Genomic DNA, 22,928 nt, shown 5'->3' on the forward strand with positions numbered 1-22,928 from the left:
TATTCTTATATGGCAATATTTTAGCTTTTGAGTGTAAATTTATTTATTTATTTTTATTTATGTTGATAACTTATTTTTTTCTCAGAGTTTCATATTCTTTTTTTATTTTTTCTCACAGTTTCATATTTTTTTATATTTTTTTCAGGTAAATTTAAAATTATTCATTTAGATATTAAACCAGATAATATTCTTCTTGAAGAAGATTTTGAACCTAAGGTAAGATAATTTTATAATAAGAAAACATTTTAGTAATGTCATCACATATGTATATATAGCGGAACCTTGATCATTGAAATTTTATTTTTGAACAACATTTATGTGAATCATTAATTATATAATTTAATTAATATATATATATAAATGGCATAATAAATTTATTAATTAACTTAAATAATTTGTTTAGATAACAGATTTTGGACTTGCTCAATTTTTTACCGACGGTGCTACTCACATATCCAAATCATCAGTTATGGGAACCCATGTGTAAGATATAATTTTCTTTCTATCATTTAATTGCATTGATATTATTTTCTATTTTTTCAAATGCTATTATTATCTTCTCTTAAAATAGTTTAAAATAAAATAAATATTGAAATAAATAAAACAACACATAAAAAAATATAAGTGCTCCTCAATTTCATAGTATTAGTAATCTTAATCTTAACGCACTCACAAACTTAGTCTGGTGGTAAGTGCATCTGAGTAAATATGAGAGATCTCAGGTTCTACTTTTCAAATCTCCAATTCTCAGTTCAAAAAAATAAAAGTAATCTTAATCTTAACAAATTCTATTGCAGTTACGAAGATCCACTGACAACAAAACTTGGAAAATATTCTGATAAATCTGATATTTATTCTTTTGGAGTTACACTTTTAGAACTGATTACTGGAAGAAGACCTATAGACAATGGCACTGACATTGTTACTTGGGTATAACTCTGTTTGCTTTAATAAAACTATGATATAAAAATTCTATTACCATTTATAAAGTTTTGAATTTAGATCTCAATTGGAGTTATTTAGATTTCAATCCAATGCATTTATGATTCATTAATAAATAATTTTTTAATTAATATTTTGTAGGCAAAACCTCTAATTAAAAAGGCTTTGGAGGGCAGATATACAAATTTTATAGATTCCAATTTACAATCCTTTGACCATGAACAAATTTATCGAATGGTTTCTTGTGTTAATTCTTGTCTAAATCAACCTCCAAACTCTCGGCCAACAATGAAAAAGGTAAAATTTTTCACATAACTAATCCCAAAACCATATATATATTATCTCAAACCTTGTAATCATTTTATTGTTATGTCATGCAGATACGTCTAGTTCTTGAAGGAATATCACTCCCGGAAGAATTATACGATCATAAATTGCGAAAGAGCATCATACATAGAGGTCTATATCCTTTTATGTTAATTTATTAGAAATTATATGCATATTTATACTAAAACTTAGATCAAATTGATGCCTAAATTATTTTTCATTTAATTTGTGTCTTATCTTAAAATTAGAAACAAATGTGGATTTTCAACTGCATAAATATTAATTTTTTTAATTTGAAATGTAGAATAAATTAGTTTTTTAGTCAAAATTGTTATCATATTAATGAAATATAATTTTTATCTTCTAATTATTCAAACAAACTGTAAAAAAAATGATGAAAATTTTACCTCAAAGTCATACATAATTCCTTAATCATTAATTTTGTCAATTATTGAATTAAATAACATAGTTAATATTTATAGGATTGAATAGTTTCAAGATTAAACATATAATTTTATTTGAATTAGAAGAATAGAATTACTTATAGGGTTATGATTTCTTATTAATTAATTTTAATCATGAAACAATAAAGAAAAATCATTTATGAACTGAAACCTCCTTTGTTGCCTTATATGAAGGGTGCAAAATTAAAAACGTATTTTATTTACTATTTCTTAAAATTAAATGAAGGGTTAATGATAAAAAAATTCCTATCTTTTTTCTATTTTTACAATCACATCTTACTCTTTCTTGCTTTTATACTTCGTCAATTAAATACTTTTATATTCGTTTGAATTAATTCTGATATTAGATTTTTCATTAAAGGCTAATGAAATTGCCATGTTATTTACAATCACAAAATGATTATAATTTCATTTCTCATATTGAAATTTCATTTCATCTAACTAATTGAGGCACGTTGTTTATTGTTTGGTCACTAATCACAGAACCGAATCATCATAAGGGTTTTGGGATAAAACAATATTCATATGATGAACTAACAATGGCAACCGATGATTTCTCATTCAAAAACCAAATAGTAATAGTTTCATGGAGATTTCATTTCACCTAACTAATTGAGGCATATTGTTTATTGATTGTCACTAAGCACAGATCAGAATGAATTTGGCTCATCTCCTGAGAAGACTATTGGGCCAAAGTCATATTCATACGGTGAACTAATAAGGGCAACAGGTCATTTCTCGCTCAATAACCTAATTGGTCGAGGTAGTTTTGGTCATGTTTTTAAGGCATCCTTAGATGGTGAGATCCGTGCTATTAAGAAACTTGATTTTCCGGATGTACAATGCGAAAAAGATTTGGAGAGGGAGATTATGGTCGTCAAAAGCGTCAGTCACACAAACCTCGTTGAATTGGTTGGTTACTGCATTGATGGAACCAATAGATTGCTTATTTTAAAGTATTTTCCAAATGGGTCCTTGAGATCTAAATTACATGGTGAGTCCTATATATCCTTTCTTTTACTTTTATATTCGTATAAATAATCAATATGACATGATAAATCTTAAAATTACAAATGGTATTGTAGGAAATGGGAATGTTTTGGACTGGGAAAAAAGAATGAAGATCGCCACAGGTTCTGCAAAAGGATTGGAATATTTACATGAACACTGTGAGTATATACTACTACATATTCTTACTTGGCAGGACTTTAGCTTTTGAGTGTGAATTTATTTATTTTTATTTATATTGATAATTTTTTTTCTCTGATTTACATTTTATATTTTTTCAGGTAATTCTAAAATTATTCATTTAGATATCAAACCAAATAATATTCTTCTTGATCAAGATTTTGAACCTAAGGTAAAGTAATTTTATAAGGTAAAGTAATTTTATAATAAATAAATATTTTATTTATATAATCATGTATAGTAAAACCTTAATCACTGAATACCGAAATTTTATTTTTGAATAATATTGAAAAATTATGTGAACTTTTTTTTTGAATTGGAAATTGGAGATTGGAGAAGCAGAATCTGAGATCTCTCGGATCTAATCGGATACACTTATCACCAGAATAAACCTATTATTGTAATTATGTGAACTCCTTAATTATATAATTTGATTTTTGTAATTAATTAATAAATCTGGTTCTAATTCTTTTTTGGTTTGGCCATATATTTTTGGCTTTTTTAATAAAATTGATTGCTTATAAAAAAAATTAATAAATCAAGGTCTTTTTTGTCTTTTTTTAAAGATTTAATATTTTCTTAATCAACTTTATTGAAGTACAGAAAATTGTGTAATTTATCAAATAAAAAAAAGTAAAAGTATATTCATAGAACTAAGTGTGAAAAATAACTTTAATTTTAAATTAAGATATGTATATAAATGGCATAATAAATTAACTTAAATTATTTATTTAGATAACAGATTTTGGACTTGCTCAATTTTTTACCAACGGTGCTACTCACATATCCATATCATCAGTTATGGGAACCCATGTGTAAGATATAATTTTCTTTCTATCATTTAATTGCATTGATATTATTTTCTATTTTTTCAAATGCTATTATTATCTTCTCTTAGAATAATTTAAAATAAAATAAATATTAAAATAAATAAAATAAATAAAATAACACATAAAAAAATATAAGTAATCCTTAATTTGATAATATTAATAATCTTAACAAATTCTATTGCAGTTACGAAGATCCGCTGACAACAAAATTGAGGAAGTATTCCGATAAATCTGATATTTATTCTTTTGGAGTTATACTTTTAGAATTGATTACCGGAAGAAAACCTATATACAATGGCATTGACATTATTACTTGGGTATGGCTCTATTTGCTTTAATAAAGCTATGATATAAAAATTCTATTTACTATTTATAAAGTTTTGAATTTAGATCTCAATAGTTATTTAGATTTCAATCCAATGCATTTATGATTCATTAATAAATAATTTTTTAATTAATATTTTGTAGGCAAATCCTCTAATTAAAAAGGCTTTGGAAGGAAAATATACAAATTTTATAGATTCCAATTTACAATCCTTTGACCATGAACAAATGTATCGAATAGTTTCCTGCGTTAATTCTTGTCTAAATCAACCTCCAAACTCTCGTCCAACAATGAAAAAGGTAAAATTTTTTACATAATTAATCTCAAAATTATATATATTATCTCAAAACTTGTAATTATTTTATTGTTATGTCATGTAGATATGTCTAGTTCTTGAAGGAAAATCGTCTCCGGAAGAATTATACGATCACAAATTGGAATGGGGTACGATATATAAAGGTCCATATTATTTTATGTTAATTTATTATAAATTATATGCATATTCATACTAAACCTTGATCTAATTGATGCCTCGAATAATTTTAAATTTAATTTCTATCATGTCTTAACATTAGAAACAAATGTTGATTTTCAACTGTATAACTATTTTTTTTTTTTAATTTGAAATGTAGAATAAATCAGTTTTTTAGTCAAAATTGATAACATATTAATGAAATATATTTTTTATTTTATAATTATTCAAACAAACTGTAAAAACTATGATGAATATTTTAGCTTAAAGCTTTAAAGCATAAATCTAAAAGTTCATACATAATTTCTTTTTTGAATATTATACATAATTTCTTAATCGTTAATTTTGTCAATTATTGAATTATAGAGCTGCACTGTTTTTTTTTTTTTTAGGAAGCAGACGAGCCCAAACCAAGCCTCAAGCCTTTTATCATTCAAGAAACTAATAATTATGGTACACGAGATCGTGGACATGACAGTCGACGACCAACAGAAGCAACAAGTTATGGTTCCTCCAACATCATTCCAGAAACTTCATTTGATAAGATGGATTGTTTTCCCATACCCATTTCCTTTAGGAGAAGATGAATATGTTACATTTAATAAAAACCTTAAACCTTTCTCATCTTATTTTTAATAGACCAGAATTATCCTTTATCATTTTAAATCTTTCTCTTTTTATTATTTTCTTTAATTGATAACTTATTACATTATTCTTTATATTAAATATGAGCAAATTTAAAAAAATAATCCTCTTTTATTTAATTTCATCATCAAACATTATTGTATGAATTTCAAAAGATTTTTTTTCCATTGATAATCCAATAATAAACCATTAGTGAATAATACAATCTATTTTTAAATGTCACACCTGTATTAGGACTCCTTATTTGAAGATATTAGTTTTTTTTTAAAAAATTTAATACAAATTTTAATTGTGCTAATTTAATTGTAGTTATGAAGATTTGAAATTGAAAAAATATTTTGATAAATCTGATGTTTATTTTTTCGGTGTTAAACAGATTACCAAAAATTTTAGGGATTTGTGCTATTAATTAAATAAAATTTTAGGAATTATATTATATTTTACTGTTAATTTTTTTAAATTAATTTAATTCTTCTAATTATAATAGTGATAAATTGAAAAAAAAATTAATTTTATGATTTAAAATTTAAAATTTTAGATATAAATATGAATTAATATAAATATTTAAATTTTTTATTCAATAGACCTTTCAAAAATATGTGACATGACATATAAACTAAAAATTTTTTTATCAAAATTGATTGAGATTAATAGGTAAAATTAAGATAAATGTGAAAAGATTAATTTTATTGTACAAAATTTTAAAATTAGAATATAAATATGAAAAGTTATAAATTTTTACACCTTTTATTCAATAGACTTTTTTTATTAGATAAAGTAGTTGACACCCACATGTTGAGTAAATTTTAATTATACAGTTATTAATTTTATTGATAAAGAATAAAAAATAAAGTTTTTATGGTTAAGTGGTATCGAAGTTGCAATACGGATAAAAAGATCTCAATTTTTCTTATAAAATTCCAAATCAAAATTTTTAGTCAAAGTATCCCACCAAGTTATTAAATTGTTTAATTACTCTTTTGCATTTATTTTGAATAACAATACAAATAAATTTCATTATTAATTAAATCATCAAAATCGATATTATATTTTTAATTTTTAACATTATGCTAATTTGTAAAAATAGGATCTATTCATCAAAAATATGTGTAAAATAATTATTTTCGAGATTACACTAGAACAAACAATTTATTGAGGCAACCATGTATCCAAAACGCATAGACCATTAGATACATGTCATTTACCAAAAAAAATTTTTATCATAAGATTTTGAAGAAAACAGTGATAAGAGAAAAAAGAAACACAATAGTTTAAATATTTAATAAGTTTAGTCATAAAAATTAAATTAAAGGTAAAATTAGATAAATTTAACACGGATGATAAAATAATAAAACGAGTAAACTCAACCATCTTAGAACAATCAAACATTATATTGCGACTTATATAATTTGTCAACCAAGTTGGTTTCCTAGTAGAACGAGGCTGACCTCTTTCAATAGGTTGGATTTCCGGTGAACTTTCACTAGTAATTTGATATTGCAAGTCAGATTTTGAAAGTTGTACATGTTTGTCATTTTGGTTCTCTATTTCTTCAAAGAAGACGTTGTGACTCATTTTTAGCCTAATTCTATGTGTTTTCTTTATAAAAAAAATCACATCTCTACTGATCACAATCTTTTTAGTGTATGAATTTAATAACTTATAAGTTTTAGAGACTTCACTTAAGCTAAGAAAGACACATTTTTCATCCTTATCATCTAACTTTTTCCTTTTCTCATCAGATATATATGCATATTTGATGCAACTGAAAATTCAACAATGATCAACAGCTGGTTTTCTTCCACTCCATATTTCCTCCGAAGTCATATTCTGTATTGAAAATATTAGACTTCTATTCAGTACATGGATTCTCCAATTAACTGCCTTAGGGAAAAAGTTCTTCGGAACATTGCCTTTAGCTAGCAATCTTCTCACCATATTAAAGATTGTTCTATTTTTCCTTTCCAATACGCCATTTTATTATGGCAAATAGGCAGCTGTGAGTTCCCTTCGAATGCTTTATTCATCACAAAATTGTTTAAATTCCTTTGAACAATATTTTCCACCATGACTGGTACGGAAAGTTTTAACTGCCTTCTCTTACTCATTTTCAACATGCACTTTGAAGCTTTTAAATGCACAAAAAGCTTATGATTTATCCTGCAAAAAGTAAATCCAAGTCTTCCGGGAAAAATCATCAATGAAAGTGATTAACTATGTGCTACTCCCATTGGAAGTTGAATTGAATGGACCTCATATATCGGAATGGACTAGCTTTAAAAAATCTTTCGCTCTCTATTATTTTCGTTGTGGAAATTGAGAGCAATGTTGTTTACAAACACACACTCTTCATAAACTCGAGATGGATTAGTAATTTGAGGAAGACCATTCGCCATATGCTTTTGTTGGAGAGTTCTTAATCCACCGAAATTCAAGTGGCCGTAACGGAAATGCCAAAGCCGAGATGGATTCTTCATTTCAGCCATCAAATGGGTTTGGGCAACCTGAATTTGCAATGGAAACAACCTGTTTGAGCTCATTTAAATAATTACAATAGCTTCTCTTGAAGGATCATAAATTTCACAAGCTCTTTTTTTAATGATTATCAGATAGCCCTTCTCTTGCAATTGACCAGAACAAAGTAAATTACTTTTCAAATCAGGAACATAAAACACACTAGAAATGGTCTCCATAAAACCATTCTTAGTTTTAATATCAATATCACCTTTTCCCATCACATTTACTTTAGAACTATCACCAAAGCTCACAGTTGAATGAAAAGTTTTATCTAAATGGGAAAAGAGAGACTTACGACCACACATATGATTGCTACATCCTGTATCAACGTATCAAACTCCAGAGTTAATTGTCTCATTAGTTTGAACAGTCATTAAGAGAGTTTAAGCTTCATGATTTTCCACAAAGTTTGACTTCTCCCTATTTTCCCTGTCATTTGACATTTTGATACGACATTCTGAACGAAATTGACCAAATTTATGGCATCTGTAGCATTCAATTTTGGATTTGTCAAAGTGCTGAAACTATCCTTTCCCTTTGTGTGATTGATCACCGTCAGTTTTGAAATTTGTGTTTTCATTTCTGTTGCCACGATCTCTCCTTCCTCTTCCTCTTCCTCTTACTCTTCCTCTTCCTCTACCTCTACCTCTTCATCGTCAGTTTTATAGCTTATCTCCATAGTTCTCGCAAAATAGCTTCAGATAGATTCACTATCCTTCATCTGTAGAGTCTCAAAATCTCATCTCAAGACCTGAAGTTGTGCGTGCTTTACTCTTGCGGAGCCTTGATATTTCTTTTTCATGGAGTCCCAAAGTTGTTTGGAAGTATCTTTACATAAAATGGTCTCTAAAATTGAATGATTGGTTGCCTAAAATAAATAATTTTTCGCCTTAAGATCCTTCAACTTTAGTCCTTCAATTTCTACTTTTTGCCCCTCAGTCACTGCTGCTCCACTTGCTGGTGCTTCACTTGCTGGTGCCAATACTCCATCCGAAACAATTTGCCAGTACTCTTTCGATCTATGAATCTTAGACCTCTCAGATTTACTCAGATGAGCTTAATGCCAATGTTTTGTATACTAATTTTTAAAAGGAATTTTTATCCAATAGTCATATAATTATATTTTAATTGTTCTTATTTCTCGCATTAGCTTTATATTAAGGCAATTTAAACTCGGTCAATTGTAGTAAGTCTTCATCTGATCTGTCAAGTTGACTTCATATTTATATATTTGGACAACATAATATTTGGAGAATACAAAATTATATACAATTTTCTGAATATTTAAAATTATTTATACACACCTATCCGTTTTATCATTTTTATTCATTTTATATTTTTATATATATTAAAAAATATAATTTTTTAATTATATCCATATTAAATATATTAAATTTTATTAGATATTAAAAAATATTTTAAAAATTTTTTAAAAATAAAATAAATTAAATACGATTTATATATTATTATAATTTTAAAAAATAAATAATAATTTTAAAACAATAAAAAAATAAATAAAAATTTATGGAGCTTATTTTATTGTGATATTTTAAAAGCCTTGAATCTAGGTCTTTTTTTTTATTTAGTTTTATCGTATGGGTCTTGGTCTATATATATATTATAAAACGTTAATTTTAGAAGGTTTAATAATCAATAATTCAACATGCATTTATCTCATTGGATAGATATTATTAATTAATTAGATGGTCATCACCTAATTAGCTCATCTCCACAACACGGCTTCAACCTCAATATCTTTCACACTTGTAAGCTTTCTCTATATATATTGTAGGAAACATCTGTCCGAGGTATTTTAGCTACCCGACTTTCATTGTAGTGATCGTGATTGCATAAGTCTAGCTCTAGCGACTGTGCAACTTGTGATGCTTCTCGCTGGAAATCTAGGTCATCGCCTGAACTGAATCGTAGAAAAAGTATTAGGCCGAGACAATATTCATATCAACAACTAGCAAGCGCAACTAATCATTTCTCTAATAATCATCTCCTCGGCGAGGGTGGTTTTGGACAAGTTTATAAAGGATCGCTAAATGGTAAATCCTTTGCTATTAAAAAAACTCAAAAATTTTTCAGATTTACAGTCGGAAGGAGATCTAGAGAATGAGATTATGATTGTTAGCAGCGTCCGCCACAAAAATCTTATTGAACTGCTTGGTTACTGCATTGAAGGGGCGAATAGATTATTTATTTTCAAATATTTTCGCAACAAGTCCTTGAGCTCTCAATTACATGGTGAGTCTCATCCTTCCTGTATATTTTCATAACTGGTATGAAAATTAATATTAAAAAATGGTTTTGTAGAAAGTGATAAAGATTTGGACTGGCAAAAGAGAATGGATATCGCCAAAGGGGCTGCAAATGCACTGGAATATTTACATGAACTTGTGAGTATCTTATATCTAATTTGCTAACCTTTAAGTTTAGTTATGATCTCTCAATATTGATACTGTACGGCCTCTGCTTCACTTCTATTCCCAGATAATAGCTTAGTTTTCCAAGATCACTCATCTCGAAGTTCTCTCTCATCTTGGCTTTGAAATCCTCCACTGCTTTCAGCTTTGAACCCATGATTATCAGATCATCTACGTACACTCCCACAATCTGCACTCCATCTCCTTCGTGTTTCTTGTAGACTGCATGTTCAATCACACATCTTTGAAGCCCTAGTTCACATTGACATTTGTCTAGCTTTGTATTCCACGCACGAGGCGCCTGTTTAAGACCATATAGAGCCTTCCGTAGCTTCAGAACCTTTTCTTCTTTCCCTTGTTCAACGAATCCATCTGGTTGTGTCACATAAACCTCTTCTTCTATCTCACCATTTAAGAATGCGGATTTGACATCCATATGATGCACTTCTTGAGCGGCTACAGCAAGTAATACTCTCATAGTCTCCAGCCTGGCTACGGGAGCAAAGACTTCTTCAAAGTCTATGCCTTGTTTCTGCACATACCCCTTTGCAACTAGTCTCGCTTTATACTTAATGATCTCTCCTTCCGGATTCTTCTTTATTTTGAAGATCCATTTCAGACCAATGGCTCTCTGGTCTTTTGGGAGTTCTGCTAGTTCCCATGTTCCATTTCTCCGGATAGCCTCCATTTCTTCTATCATCACTTGTCGCCAATGTTCACTGCAGGCAGCTTCATGGTAAGATGCTGGTTCTTCAATCGACATGAGGTAAAGACCATAGTCTAGATCGACCTCCACTGTGTTTTCATAAACCTCTTGAAGAGTCCTTAACCTCCTTGGTCCCTCCAAGCTTTTCTCCTGTCTCTGAATGTTCTGGACTTGACCCAGCTATAGGTGATAAGGAAGCTGGCGTCAATTCCTGACTTCGGAGGTTTTTGTCTTCTTGTATTTGTGCTTCTTTGTACGTGATGACAAGTGGTCCTTATGTTGTGGAGTTTGATGTTGTCTGGCCTTGCCATTTCCACTTCTCTTCTTCCTGAAACACAACATCCCGACTTACCACAATTCGGTTAGAATTTGGATTCAATAATCGATATGCTTTGGATCCTGGTTCATATCCCAATAAAACCAGCTTCATGCTCCTATCATCTAACTTTCTCAAGTGAGGAGCTGTGTTCTTGGCATATGCAATGCAACCAAAAACACGCATATGATGAACACTTGGGAGTCTTCCATGCCACGCTTGATAAGGAGTCATGCCTTGGACACTTTTTATGGGTGATCTATTCAATATGTATATTGCAGTACGTGCAGCTTCTCCCCAGTATGTAGCTGGCACCCCAGAGCTATTTAATAGACACCTCATCATCTCCACTACGGTTTGGTTTCTCCGTTCTACTACACCGTTTTGTTGTGGGGAGTAAGGTGCAGTGAGCTGGCGTTTGATGCCATGTAACTTGCAGTACTCCTCGAACTCATTCGACGCAAATTCACCTCCTCTGTTTGTTCTAAACATTTTGAGCTTACATTTGGACTGAACTTTGATCTGAGCTTTCACTTTCTTGAAAGCATTAAAAGCTTCATCTTTACTTCTAAGCATTTCAATCCACATATAATGACTGTAGTCATCCACAAGCAAAAGAAAATACCTGTTTCCGCCGCATGTGGTAGGTGATATCGGCCCACACAGATCACCATGCATGAGTTCCAGAGGTTTAGTTGCTTGATACTCTCCTGCTTTTGGAAAACTTGTGCGATGCTGCTTGCTGATCACACAAGGTTCACAAACGTCCTTCACTGTTTCTATCTCCGGCATTCCTTTCACCATGCTTTCTTGTGCAAGCTTGCGTAAAGCTTGATAGTTCAGGTGCCCATAGCGTGCATGCCATAAGCAAGACTTTTCTGACAACCTTGTCAAGTGGCATTCCGATTTTGCTTGTATCATCTTCATCGTATACAAACGATTTTCAGCTCTCTGCACTTTGGCTATCAACCTGTCCTTTGCGTCATATACTCTGAGAATTCCTCCATTCACCACCACTTTTGCTCCTGATTCGTCGAGTTGACCAAGGCTTATAATATTGGATCTTAATCGAGGAATGTAGTACACATTTGTTAGTTTAAAATGATCTCCATTCTTGCACTGAAACACTAAAGTGCCTCGGCCTTCTACCTTGACGACGGAACCATCACCAAACTTGACTTTCCCTTTGATTGTTTCATCGAGTTCGGTTAAGGCCTGCTTGTTGCCGGTCATATGGTTGCTCGCTCCCGTATCATAGTACCACATGGTTCCTTTTGTTTCTACACCTTCAAAGCCATGCATCTATTCTTCATTCAGCATTAGCTCCTTTTCTTTCTCTTCACCAATGTGAATTAGCTCACTGGTTTCTAGCATCAACAACGTCGACTCCTCTTCGAATTGCTCCACTAAATGTGCCTCATTTTTTCCCTTTCTTTTAGCTTTGCAATCAGATTGAAAATGGCCATATTCATTGCAATTGTAACACCTGACCTTTTTAATGTCGAACTTCTGACGGTGTTGTCCTTCATCATCCTGACCTCGACCTGTTCCAGGAGGGCCACGACCCCTGCCGCGACCACCTCCTCTACCTCTGCCGCGTCCTCTACCACGCCCATTTCCGCGTCCTCGACCTCTACTCATGTCCTACGGTTGCTTCTCATTGTTTTTTGAGGACTCAGCTCGTGCTTTCCACTCTCCTTTAGTAAGTAGCACATGTTCATCTATTCTGGAGTCGTAGCTCCGCAACCTCTCCTCGTGAGCTTTGAGAGAACCGGTTACTTCTTCAATCGTCTTTACAGACAGATTCCCAAATTCTTCTATGGTTGAGGCAATCTGAAGATACTTAGGGGACACTGATCGCAACATCTTCTTTACTACATACGTTTCATTAACCTCTTCTCCAAGTGCTCGGAGCTTGTTGACAACAGTTGAGATTTTCCCGGTGAAATCATCTACTGACTCACCATTTTCCATTCTCATGCTTTCGAGCTCCCATCTAAGAGCTTGTGCTCGTACTTCTTTGACCCTCTCTGCACCGAGGTTCATAACCTTGAGAGCATCCCATGCCTCTTTAGCTGATTTCTTTACCCCCAACTGTAATAGGGTATCTTCGGTGATCCCTTGGTGAATACCCGTCCCGATCTCGCATACTCAGTTGGGATGGTAAGTCGTTTCATGGAAGCCCCAACAACGAAACATCTAGCAGCCGTAAAACAGATATTACACTATGTAAAAGGCACTTTGCATCATGGCTGCAATTACAACAAAGTTGAAGAGGAGGAGTTCAAGCTGGTAGGCTATAGCGATAGTGACTTGGCCGGAGACGTAGATGATCGGAAAAGTACGACAGGTGTGTTCTATTTTCTCGGCCAAAGCCCAGTCACATGGGTTTCACAGAAGCAGTAAGTCGTAGCCTTATCTTCATGTGAAGCCGAGTATATTGCAGCAACAACAGGGACTTGTTAAGGTACCTAGATTAGTAGACTGTTACATGAGCTGATCGGTTGGAAGACAAACAAGTTCGTGTTAAGAGTGGACAATAAATCTGCAATCGAGCTCACAAAGAATCTCGTTTATCATAACAGAAGTAAGCATATAGACATTAAGTTTCATTTTATTCGGGAATGTGTTCAAAGAGGAGAAGTCGAAGTCGAATATGTCAAGACTGAAGAACAACTGGCTGACATTCTGACAAAGCCATTGTCTCGGGACAAGATCGACGAGCTGAGCATGATGATCGGGATCGGAGATGTGAAAAACAAGCTTACGGGGGAGAAATGATGGAAGTAAGCTTGTTCGCACCATTTTTCTGTTATGCACGTACTCACGTGCTCTGTTTTCTGTTTTAGTAATAAAACACGTATCCACGTGTCCTGCATGTTTTAATTTGTTAAGAGTCAGTTGTCCACGTATTCTGTAACCCGAATCTTGCGGGATGTGGCTTCAAGGTCGGAATAAATTTTGTTTTCAATTTGTAATGGTTGATTTGATTCAGTATAAATAAGAATGAAAAGCCGAAATAAGGTGAGCGGCTAATTTTTCATAAATAGAGTGTGCACTCTGTACAAAACAATTTCCATATTCTCGTAAGGCTGGTTTGGAAGAATTGCAGGAGGTCGGCAGTCCGCTATTGTGGGAAGAACAGAAGAGAAGGGCTCACAAAACTGACCGCTTGCAGAACTACAGGAGGTCAGAGCTTGGCAAGATCCGCTTGCAGAACTACAGGAGGTCGGAGCTCTGCAAGATCCGCTTGCAGAACTACAGGAGGTCGGAGCTCAACAAGATCTGCTTGCAGAACTGCAGGAGGTCGGAGCTCGGCAAGATCTGGTGCAGAAATTACAGGAGGTCGGAGCTCGACAAGATTTACTGCAGAAATTACAGGAGGTCGGAGCTCGGCAAGATCTGCTGCAGAATTTGAGGAGGTCGGCTTGAGAGGTTACAGGAGAACAGCCACTCAGTCTACAAATATGTCTGTTTATTTTAAATCTTTCTTTAAATTAATATTTTATTTTCTTTCAAATCTTTTTATTTTTTTTTATATCAGGTAATTATTCAATTATATATTTAGATATTAATCTTACTAAATAGCACGACATCCGTGGAATTCCACATTGGTAGGAAAGAAGAATTTAAAAGATCTATAATAGTTAGTTCAAAAGATTAATTATTTTAAATCAATTTAAGAGTGAGTCTAAAAATTATTTAAATTAAATTTAAGTAGATTGATTAAAATTTTTTTTATGAAACTAGTAATCTGACAGTGTAAAAGCGTTTTAAAAATAAATTTTAGATAGATTTAGAGAAAATTTTGTAACTATCAATAGAAAATAAATTATTTAACAAAATATCAAATTTACTTTAAATAGATGTATATAAAAATTAAAAATTTAAAAAATATTGACAAAAATATTTGAAAACTCATTTTAAAATTCTAAATAGCGTTTTTAAGCATGATGAAGGGCCATTAAGGTTTTAATAGCAATTTTAACACTTATAATAAAAATTATAACTAAAATATTTTTACCGTTTGCTCATCACGATATAAATCTGATTACCATTCTAAATTTTACTGCCCATCTCATTCGCATCAACAGGAAAACAGAAAAAGGGCTATTAGGAAGATAAGCTGGAATTATCTATTTCAAATTAACGATGGAATTCAACAAAGTTGTATTTAGTTGAAATGTTAATTATAATTAGAAATTTAATTTGTTTGAAATTAACTTTTGCATTAAAATATGAATTCATTGGATTAATCCTAACCGATAATCATTTTTGTCATATAAGTTGTTGGGTTGACAATTAATATCACCAGCCAGTTTCAATTAAAACATATTACTAATCCCATTTAGGAAGTACAAAGATCGTTCCAGAATTAAAATTATATTAACTATTAACTAAAATCAATCTTTAAAAATTTAATTTCAAGTAAAACTAAACTTTTTTTACATAAAATAAAAAAATTATTAAATTTTGAAAAAAATTAAAATTAACTAAAATTCGATATTAAAAGGATTTTATAATGTAATTTTGACTATTATAATTGTTAAATATATATTTATATTCCTGCATTATATATTTAAAATAAATTCATTGAACACTTAAGTTAAGACTAACTCATTGCATATCTCAATTTATAAAAATTATACCAATTAAATATTAAATAATTATATTAAAATTTATTTATATAAAACTTTCCATCCAATTATACTCGAGATTATATGTTGTTGGCCATATATTAAAATTTTCAAATGAAAAGATTGCCTTTTGTAAAATGAGAGTAATTTTATTATTTTATAAAAATTTAAAGTAATATAAAAAAATAATATAAATTGATTGCCAAATAAAACTGAGATTGTTAATAGAAAAAAAAATTAAATTTGATTAAAAATTAGAATGAACTAAAGTTCAATAGTGAGGGGAATTTTGTAATTTAATTTTGAATATTTTAAAGGCTAAATTACACATTCCTGTACTTTCATATTATATATTTAAAATAAATTTAATAAACACTTAAATTAAAACGTAATTCATTAAACATCTAAATTTATATAAAAAAATCAATTAAATATAAAATAACTATATTATTGATAAATGAGAGTAGCTTTGCTATTTTATAAAAAATTAGAGCAAAATGAATAAATTTACAGTATGATTACATATATGTTTTATAAGCTATCGATAATATGGTTAATTTATATTTAAATTATTATAATTTTTTTATATGTAAATATTCATTGTGTTTTAATTATAATTTAAGAATTTAATATGCTAATAAATCACATAGAGATGTAATTGTATATTTAACATTATTTTAATCTTTAAGTCAAAATCAATAATTTCAACTCCAACCATAGGTTATGGCACTAATCAAGTAACAGAGAAAAATATTTTTAAAGGGAAATACTTATTTTTAATAAAACAAATTAACTCAGAGTTAGCTTCTTTTATTAGTTTATATGAATTTTATTATATTAATAATAAAAATATATTTGTTAAATATGACCAGAATTTTAAAAATGACCCTCTTCTAAATTCCAATATTAAAATGACCAAGCTTATTATTAATATTTTTATTCCAATAACTTATCATATTTCTCCTTATTATCCATAATATACAATGACCAAGATTTTAAAATGACCCTCTCTAATTTAATTCTAATATTAAACAATGACCATGCTTTTTTAAAAATGACCCTAAGATCAAATTAACAACCTTTTAGTTTCTTCATTTATTAATATGCAAGTGGGACATAAGAAATCATTAGTTAATTAATTTGGTACGTCCTATTTTATAATACACTGACCAATCTGAAAGCTGATTGGCCCCCACAAATGGATTAATTAATAATTCAACCTTCTTAATTAATGCCGCCTTCATTGACAGCCTGGGTACTGTTCAGAAACTAACAATATAGTAATCTTACTATTGCACCGACTCTGCGTAATTTGTATTTTTTTAATACTCCCTACTTTGAAACGTTTAGATTAGGTGTTTATTTGATCGATTTGATTTTAAATTAAATTAAATTAAATAAATTAAAAATTAAAAATTTATAAAAATTAAATTGAATTAATTTTAATTAAAAATTAAATTAAATTAAATTAATCTGATTTAATTTGATTCGATTCGATTTGATGAATTTAAATTTTTAATAAATTTTTTATTTTTTACATTCTATTTTTAATATTTTAAAATTTAATTGAAATATTTTAATTTTAATATAATATAATATCTTTATATTATTAAAAATAATATATTATTATTAATGGATTCGATTCGATTTTTTAGATTTTTTTTAATTAAAATAAAATCAAATCGAAATAATTGAAAATTTTAAAAATAAAAATTAAATCGAATTAAAATGAATAAAAAATTAAACTAAAATCTTAAATTAATTCAATTCGATCGATTTTTTCGATTTAAATCGAATACTAATTATCCTAATTTTCGTCATGCTATCAAAATTAAATGAGATATTTTTTTATTAAAAAAATATTATGCACATGTAAAACATATAGGTTAAATATATATTTACATATTTATATTTTAATATTATATACAAAAAGATACAAGGGTATATATATATATATATATATATAGATGACTGACTCTCTCACTCTCTCCTTGGCTTTTCATTTCCTAACTTGACTGACTCTCTCTCTCTCTCTGTCATCCTAACCTTGTGGGCAGCCATGGCTGGGTCTTACTGTCGCTGGTTCAGGAATAACGAAGGAAACGCCAATGGCCAAGACAGAGAAGGTATATCTTTGCACATGTACCGTAAGATAAATCCAACTCTCTTGCAATTTCTTACCTTCTCATTTGATTCTCTTTTGTTTTCAATTATTAAAAACAGAGGAAAATGCAATTCCAGCACCAAGCAGAGGAGGTATGTTACAATTGAATTGCTTAACATCCTATTTGAAATTTCGATTATGTGTGAAATTTATATTTGACATACTACATCTTTTAGTTCATAACGAATTATTAACTTAAAATTAGATTTATTGAAGCTGTAAATTGAATTGAAATGATCGGTCAAATTCTAAGATAAATGAATTAATCGATTTTAATTTTTGAATTTGGTTGAAATTTTAATCAGAAGGACCAATTAAAAGCTTCCCTCTTAATCGGAATTCAAATTGGACTAGAATCAACCAATTTAAATTAATGGTCCAGTGTAGTTTCCGTTTGATTTTAAATTTTTTAAAAAAATTATTTTATAAAATTTTATCAATTTTTAAAATTAATATATAGACCTATTAAATAATTAAGTTAATATTTTTACTTGTAAAAAATATATTTCCATTTGATTTTTTTTATATTATATGAATGGGTATATTTTGTAAAAAAACTTATTTATTGAATTATTAATTAAATAATTTTTAGTACTCGTATTTATTTCTTTACGTTTTATTTAATTTTATCTAAATTTTTAAATTTTTTTTCACGTATGTGTGGAATTTATGTTTGATATCAATGCCAACCCACAAAATTGCAGAATAACAAAATTAGCATTTGATCCAGGTGTTCGCAAGTACAGCTTTGAAGAGCTAGCAAAAGCAACAGGTGATTTCTCCAACAACAACCGCGTTGGACAGGGCGGTTCTGGTCAAGTTTATAAAGGAACACTTCCCAATGGTAAACAAGTTGCGATTAAGAGGCTTCAATATAATTCAGATCCTGAGAAACAGCAATTGGAACTTCTATTTGAGAATGAGTTTAAAACCATTAGCCGCACTCGTCACCCGAATATTGTGGAGGTCGTCGGATACTGCAGCGAAGAAGCTGATCGATTGATTGTTTACGAGTTCGTTTCCAACAAGAGCTTGAAATCTCATCTCTATGGTGAGTATTCTTAAATTTTCTCATTGGATTTATAATTTATTTATCATGAGAATTAAATGATTAAGCCATCTTGTTTGGTTACACAAGTGGGAAGAAGACAGCAGAAAATGGTGACCGCCCTGATCGATTGGCCAACCAGAATGAAGATTGCTTTGGGTATAGCAGAAGGATTGGCATATTTGCATGAAGACTGTGAGTTTTTAACTTTATTTAATTTTTTTTTCCCAAAATTTTCTATAATGCAATTTATACTTTTTAATTTTATGCATTTTTAGGTAAACCAGGAATCATCCACGGAGATATTAAAAGTGACAATATTCTTCTCGATGATGAATTTAATCCTAAGGTATGATGATAAAATCACATAAGAGATTTATAAAAAATAATTCAACAGCTAAACATTTTATAGTTAATATTAAAAATGTAAATAAAATTTACATTTATAACTATTTAACTGTTTTAATTAATTACAAGTAATTTTAATTATAAATAAAAGGCGTTTCAAAATCTTGATTTAAAATATCAACTTCGAATTTAAATTTAACTTATTAGTTATAAATTAATTTGAATGACACAATAAATTACTTCTATCAACTTTTTTTCCTTTAGATTAAAGATTTTGAAATTTCCAAAGAATTTGCGGATTCAGAAACTGACGTTTCCACTATCCCAATGGGAACTCCAGAGTAAGATTCGTTCTTATTTGCTTGCTAAATTTTCTTCTTTCTCAAAGAAAATTGGTTGAATTGGTAGTTCTCATCTGATGAATGCTTTCTTTAAGTGCAGTTATCTCGCTCCTGAGCATTGCACCGAAGATGATCAAAATAAGAAGCTCACCGATAAGTCTGATGTATTTTCCTTTGGTGTCGTACTTCTAGAGCTGATTACGGGAAAATTAGCTGTTTTTGAGAAGGAACGCAGAGAATATATTTTCTTAACTATTTGGGTACTTAAAAATAAAGAATTTGATATTTTGTATATTCAATATTCAAGGGTTTTTTATTTTTTATTATTTTTTCCCTGATGGAATGCTTAACTGACCTTTGTACATCTATTTTGATTATTCACAGGCCGTGCCTCTACTGAAACAAATTTTGGATGCAGACTATCAAGATTTGGATGCTGAAAATTGTAAAGAAATTTTTGATTCCAAATTACCAAACAATTTTGAGAAAAATGATATGAAAAGGCTTATTTATTCTACTGCTGCTTGTGTATATAAACCTGCAAATTTACGCCCACGTATGTGCGAGGTAAATTTCGCAAAACCAAACCAGTTATTTTCGGATTATGCTTTGCATGTGATTATCAGTAAAAATATATGAAATATAATTTAAAAAGTAGGTAAAAATTATTTGATAATTTTGCATATGTTGATTAAAAATTGGGAGAGTGACTGCATGTGATTTTGTGATGCAGATAGTTAAAGTACTAAATGGAGATATGGAACCCAAAACTATATGGGTGAGAAGTGATTGCAAGTACCTATACAATGGGTCACCTTACACTCCATTTCCTCAAGCTCAGGGAACCTCCAGCTCTTGAGCTCTATCCAATACATGAATTATCCTCGCGTTGTAACAAAAAAGTGTGTTCTTGCTAAATGCACGTGCTTTTCTAAGGGATCAATTAAATAATAAGAATGTGTTCCTTGCTGAAGTTTTTTAAAATATTAATAATGATTGATATTGAATAATTTTTCATATATATATATATATTGAAAGAATACATAATATCCATTAAGTATTATTTTAAAACAAAGAGATAATAATTTTTTTTAGTGAGGGTCCCTTTGAGGTGCAACATATACATGTATATATATACACATAGTTATGGTTGGTAAACGTATGGAAAATCTTTTTGGATAAGTCATAAGTCGAATCCAACAAAATAATTAAAGATTTAATAGCTTTTGATAACGTCTTCACAAGATATTCAATACACCTCTTGACTTTTTCAAGAAAACAACTAAGAGAGGTAGTATTTCTCGAATTCAGAAATTAATAGAAAATAGAAATAAATAGAAAATAGAAATAAAATAAAAAGAATTGAAGTACATAACCTTCCAACTTGAATAAAACCTCAATTTAATTCACTCTTCAACTGAAAATAATTGTTTAGTCTCTAAAAGTCATAATAAAATTGCAACAAAAGAAAAAGAAGAAGAAAAAGAAAAAACAAGATGGTGAAGAAGAGAGGGAGTCGACAGCACCCAGAGGAGAGGAGGGGGAGAGGAGAGAATATGACGTGTAGTTTAATTCTAAGAGCCTTTATATAGGCACACAAGGATAAAATTTAATAGTTTAAAATAAACTCCACACCCCTATCTTATCTCTATTCTAATCCGATTGAGAACTAATTATATAGGCACAAGAAAATAATAATAGAGGGGGTGTTTCTCGAATTCAGAAATTAACAGAAAATAGAAATATGATGAAAAGAATAGAAAATAATAATGAATGTGGTGTTTTTCGAATTCAAAAATTAACAGAAAACAGAAATAAGATGAAAAGAATTGAAGTACATAACTTCCCAGCTTGAATAAAACCTCAATTTAATTTACTCTTCAACTGAAAATAATTGTTTAACCTCTAAAAGGCATAATAAAATTACAACAACTAAGAAAAAGAATAAGGAAAGAAGAAGAAAAAGAAAAAAAGAAGATGGAGAAGAAGAGAGGGGGTTGACGACACCCAGAGGAGAAGAGAGGGCCGACGACACCCAGAGGAGAGGAGGGGAAGAGGAGAGAATATGATGTGTAGGTATAATTCTAAGAGCACACAAGGATAAAATTTAATAGTTTAAAATAAACTTCACACCCCTATTTTATCTCTATTCTAATTCGATTGAAGTTGATTCAACTTGATCCAACTTGAAATTGATCTTATTTTTGCTAAGGTGACAAAATCTGCTGAGGTGGCGCCTTCTAAAGCTCTCCATGGCCTTGGGTTACAGGTTGGGTCAAGGTTATAACCTCCCAGTCCAAAAATCCTTTAATTCAGCCTCTTTTCGTTCTTTTACTCAATTTTTGATCAAAAACTTATTCAAAATTAAATTTCAAATAAAAATTAAATATTTATATCAAAATTATAGCAAAATCATGGAATTAAATGAGAAAAAAGTTGTGAGTTTTGCAACTCATTCTCTATCTAATTCAACAAATATAAATTGCATATAGGGTGAATAAACTCAATTTTCGATAAAAAACCTGTCCAAAATTACATTTCAAATAAAAATTAAGTATTTATATTAAAATTATAGCAAAATCATGGAATTAAATGAGAAAAAAGTTGTGAGTTTTGCAACTCATCCTCTGTCTAATTCAACAAATATAAATTGCATATAGTATGAATAAAATCAAATTCACAAGAAATTGATACTAAAATTCTCCCATCAATAAGTAGAAAAAATGAATAATAAAAGTAGAAAGAGAATTTTGATGAAAATTCAATTAAAGTAATAAATCAAGATAATTTAATAAAGTAATAATCAAAAGAAATCAAATCAATACAAATAAATTCTAATTGAAGATTATGATCCATTTCAGTTTTGGAAATTGATCATAAAAACAAAAAAAATATTTATTCATTCCAATAAATTAGTTTTAGTTATAGAATACACTCTATATAACCAATCTCTCATTAAGTATAAATTAATAAGGAAATATTCGCTAATTAAGCCTAGTTAACAAACATCCCAAAAAACATCTATTGAATTTAATTTATCAGCTCCTTAAGAATTAGAGAGACCTAATTATAACCAACAAACTAAACCGTGTGATAAGTTCAAGCTAGATCATGTAATTCTTTAATGAGTTATACTAATTATTACTTGTTGTTGAATAACTCAAACAATTACGAAAGTCAAGCATTCAAACTAACAATATATGGGCTCTATTGGTCAAATAACAAAGCA

The 22,928-nt window shown here is 29.6% G+C and overlaps 3 protein-coding genes across 3 annotated transcripts in view; 2 read left to right on the forward strand and 1 right to left on the reverse strand.

Moving 5' to 3' along the window:
- Window positions 1-5,122, forward strand: part of LOC110627913 (tyrosine-protein kinase JAK2) — a 65,909-nt gene extending 60,787 nt beyond the window's left edge. The window contains exons 9-20 of the mRNA XM_043962185.1: window positions 404-483; window positions 798-930; window positions 1,084-1,239; window positions 1,323-1,401; window positions 2,383-2,727; window positions 2,819-2,902; window positions 3,023-3,093; window positions 3,657-3,736; window positions 3,936-4,068; window positions 4,220-4,375; window positions 4,457-4,520; window positions 4,941-5,122. Coding sequence (XP_043818120.1) covers window positions 404-483; window positions 798-930; window positions 1,084-1,239; window positions 1,323-1,401; window positions 2,383-2,727; window positions 2,819-2,902; window positions 3,023-3,093; window positions 3,657-3,736; window positions 3,936-4,068; window positions 4,220-4,375; window positions 4,457-4,520; window positions 4,941-4,993 — 1,434 coding nt within the window. The 3' untranslated portion in view covers window positions 4,994-5,122. The remainder of the gene's footprint in view (window positions 1-403; window positions 484-797; window positions 931-1,083; window positions 1,240-1,322; window positions 1,402-2,382; window positions 2,728-2,818; window positions 2,903-3,022; window positions 3,094-3,656; window positions 3,737-3,935; window positions 4,069-4,219; window positions 4,376-4,456; window positions 4,521-4,940) is intronic.
- Window positions 5,123-12,463: 7,341 nt separating this feature from the next.
- Window positions 12,464-12,802, reverse strand: LOC110628396 (U3 small nucleolar RNA-associated protein 25-like). Its single transcript, XM_021775041.1, has one exon. The coding sequence runs from the start codon at window positions 12,800-12,802 to the stop codon at window positions 12,464-12,466; it is 339 nt and encodes a 112-aa protein (XP_021630733.1).
- Window positions 12,803-17,783: 4,981 nt separating this feature from the next.
- LOC110627915 (putative serine/threonine-protein kinase) lies at window positions 17,784-20,683 on the forward strand. Its single transcript, XM_021774312.2, has 9 exons — window positions 17,784-17,924; window positions 18,022-18,054; window positions 18,693-19,013; window positions 19,101-19,205; window positions 19,289-19,359; window positions 19,623-19,699; window positions 19,800-19,959; window positions 20,084-20,266; window positions 20,433-20,683. The coding sequence occupies exons 1-9, from the start codon at window positions 17,858-17,860 to the stop codon at window positions 20,556-20,558; spliced, it is 1,143 nt and encodes a 380-aa protein (XP_021630004.1). The 5' UTR covers window positions 17,784-17,857; the 3' UTR covers window positions 20,559-20,683.
- The last annotated feature ends 2,245 nt before the right edge of the window (window positions 20,684-22,928 follow it).

Source organism: Manihot esculenta, chromosome 11 (assembly GCF_001659605.2).
Source record: "Manihot esculenta cultivar AM560-2 chromosome 11, M.esculenta_v8, whole genome shotgun sequence".
In the NCBI taxonomy this organism is placed as follows: domain Eukaryota; kingdom Viridiplantae; phylum Streptophyta; class Magnoliopsida; order Malpighiales; family Euphorbiaceae; genus Manihot; species Manihot esculenta.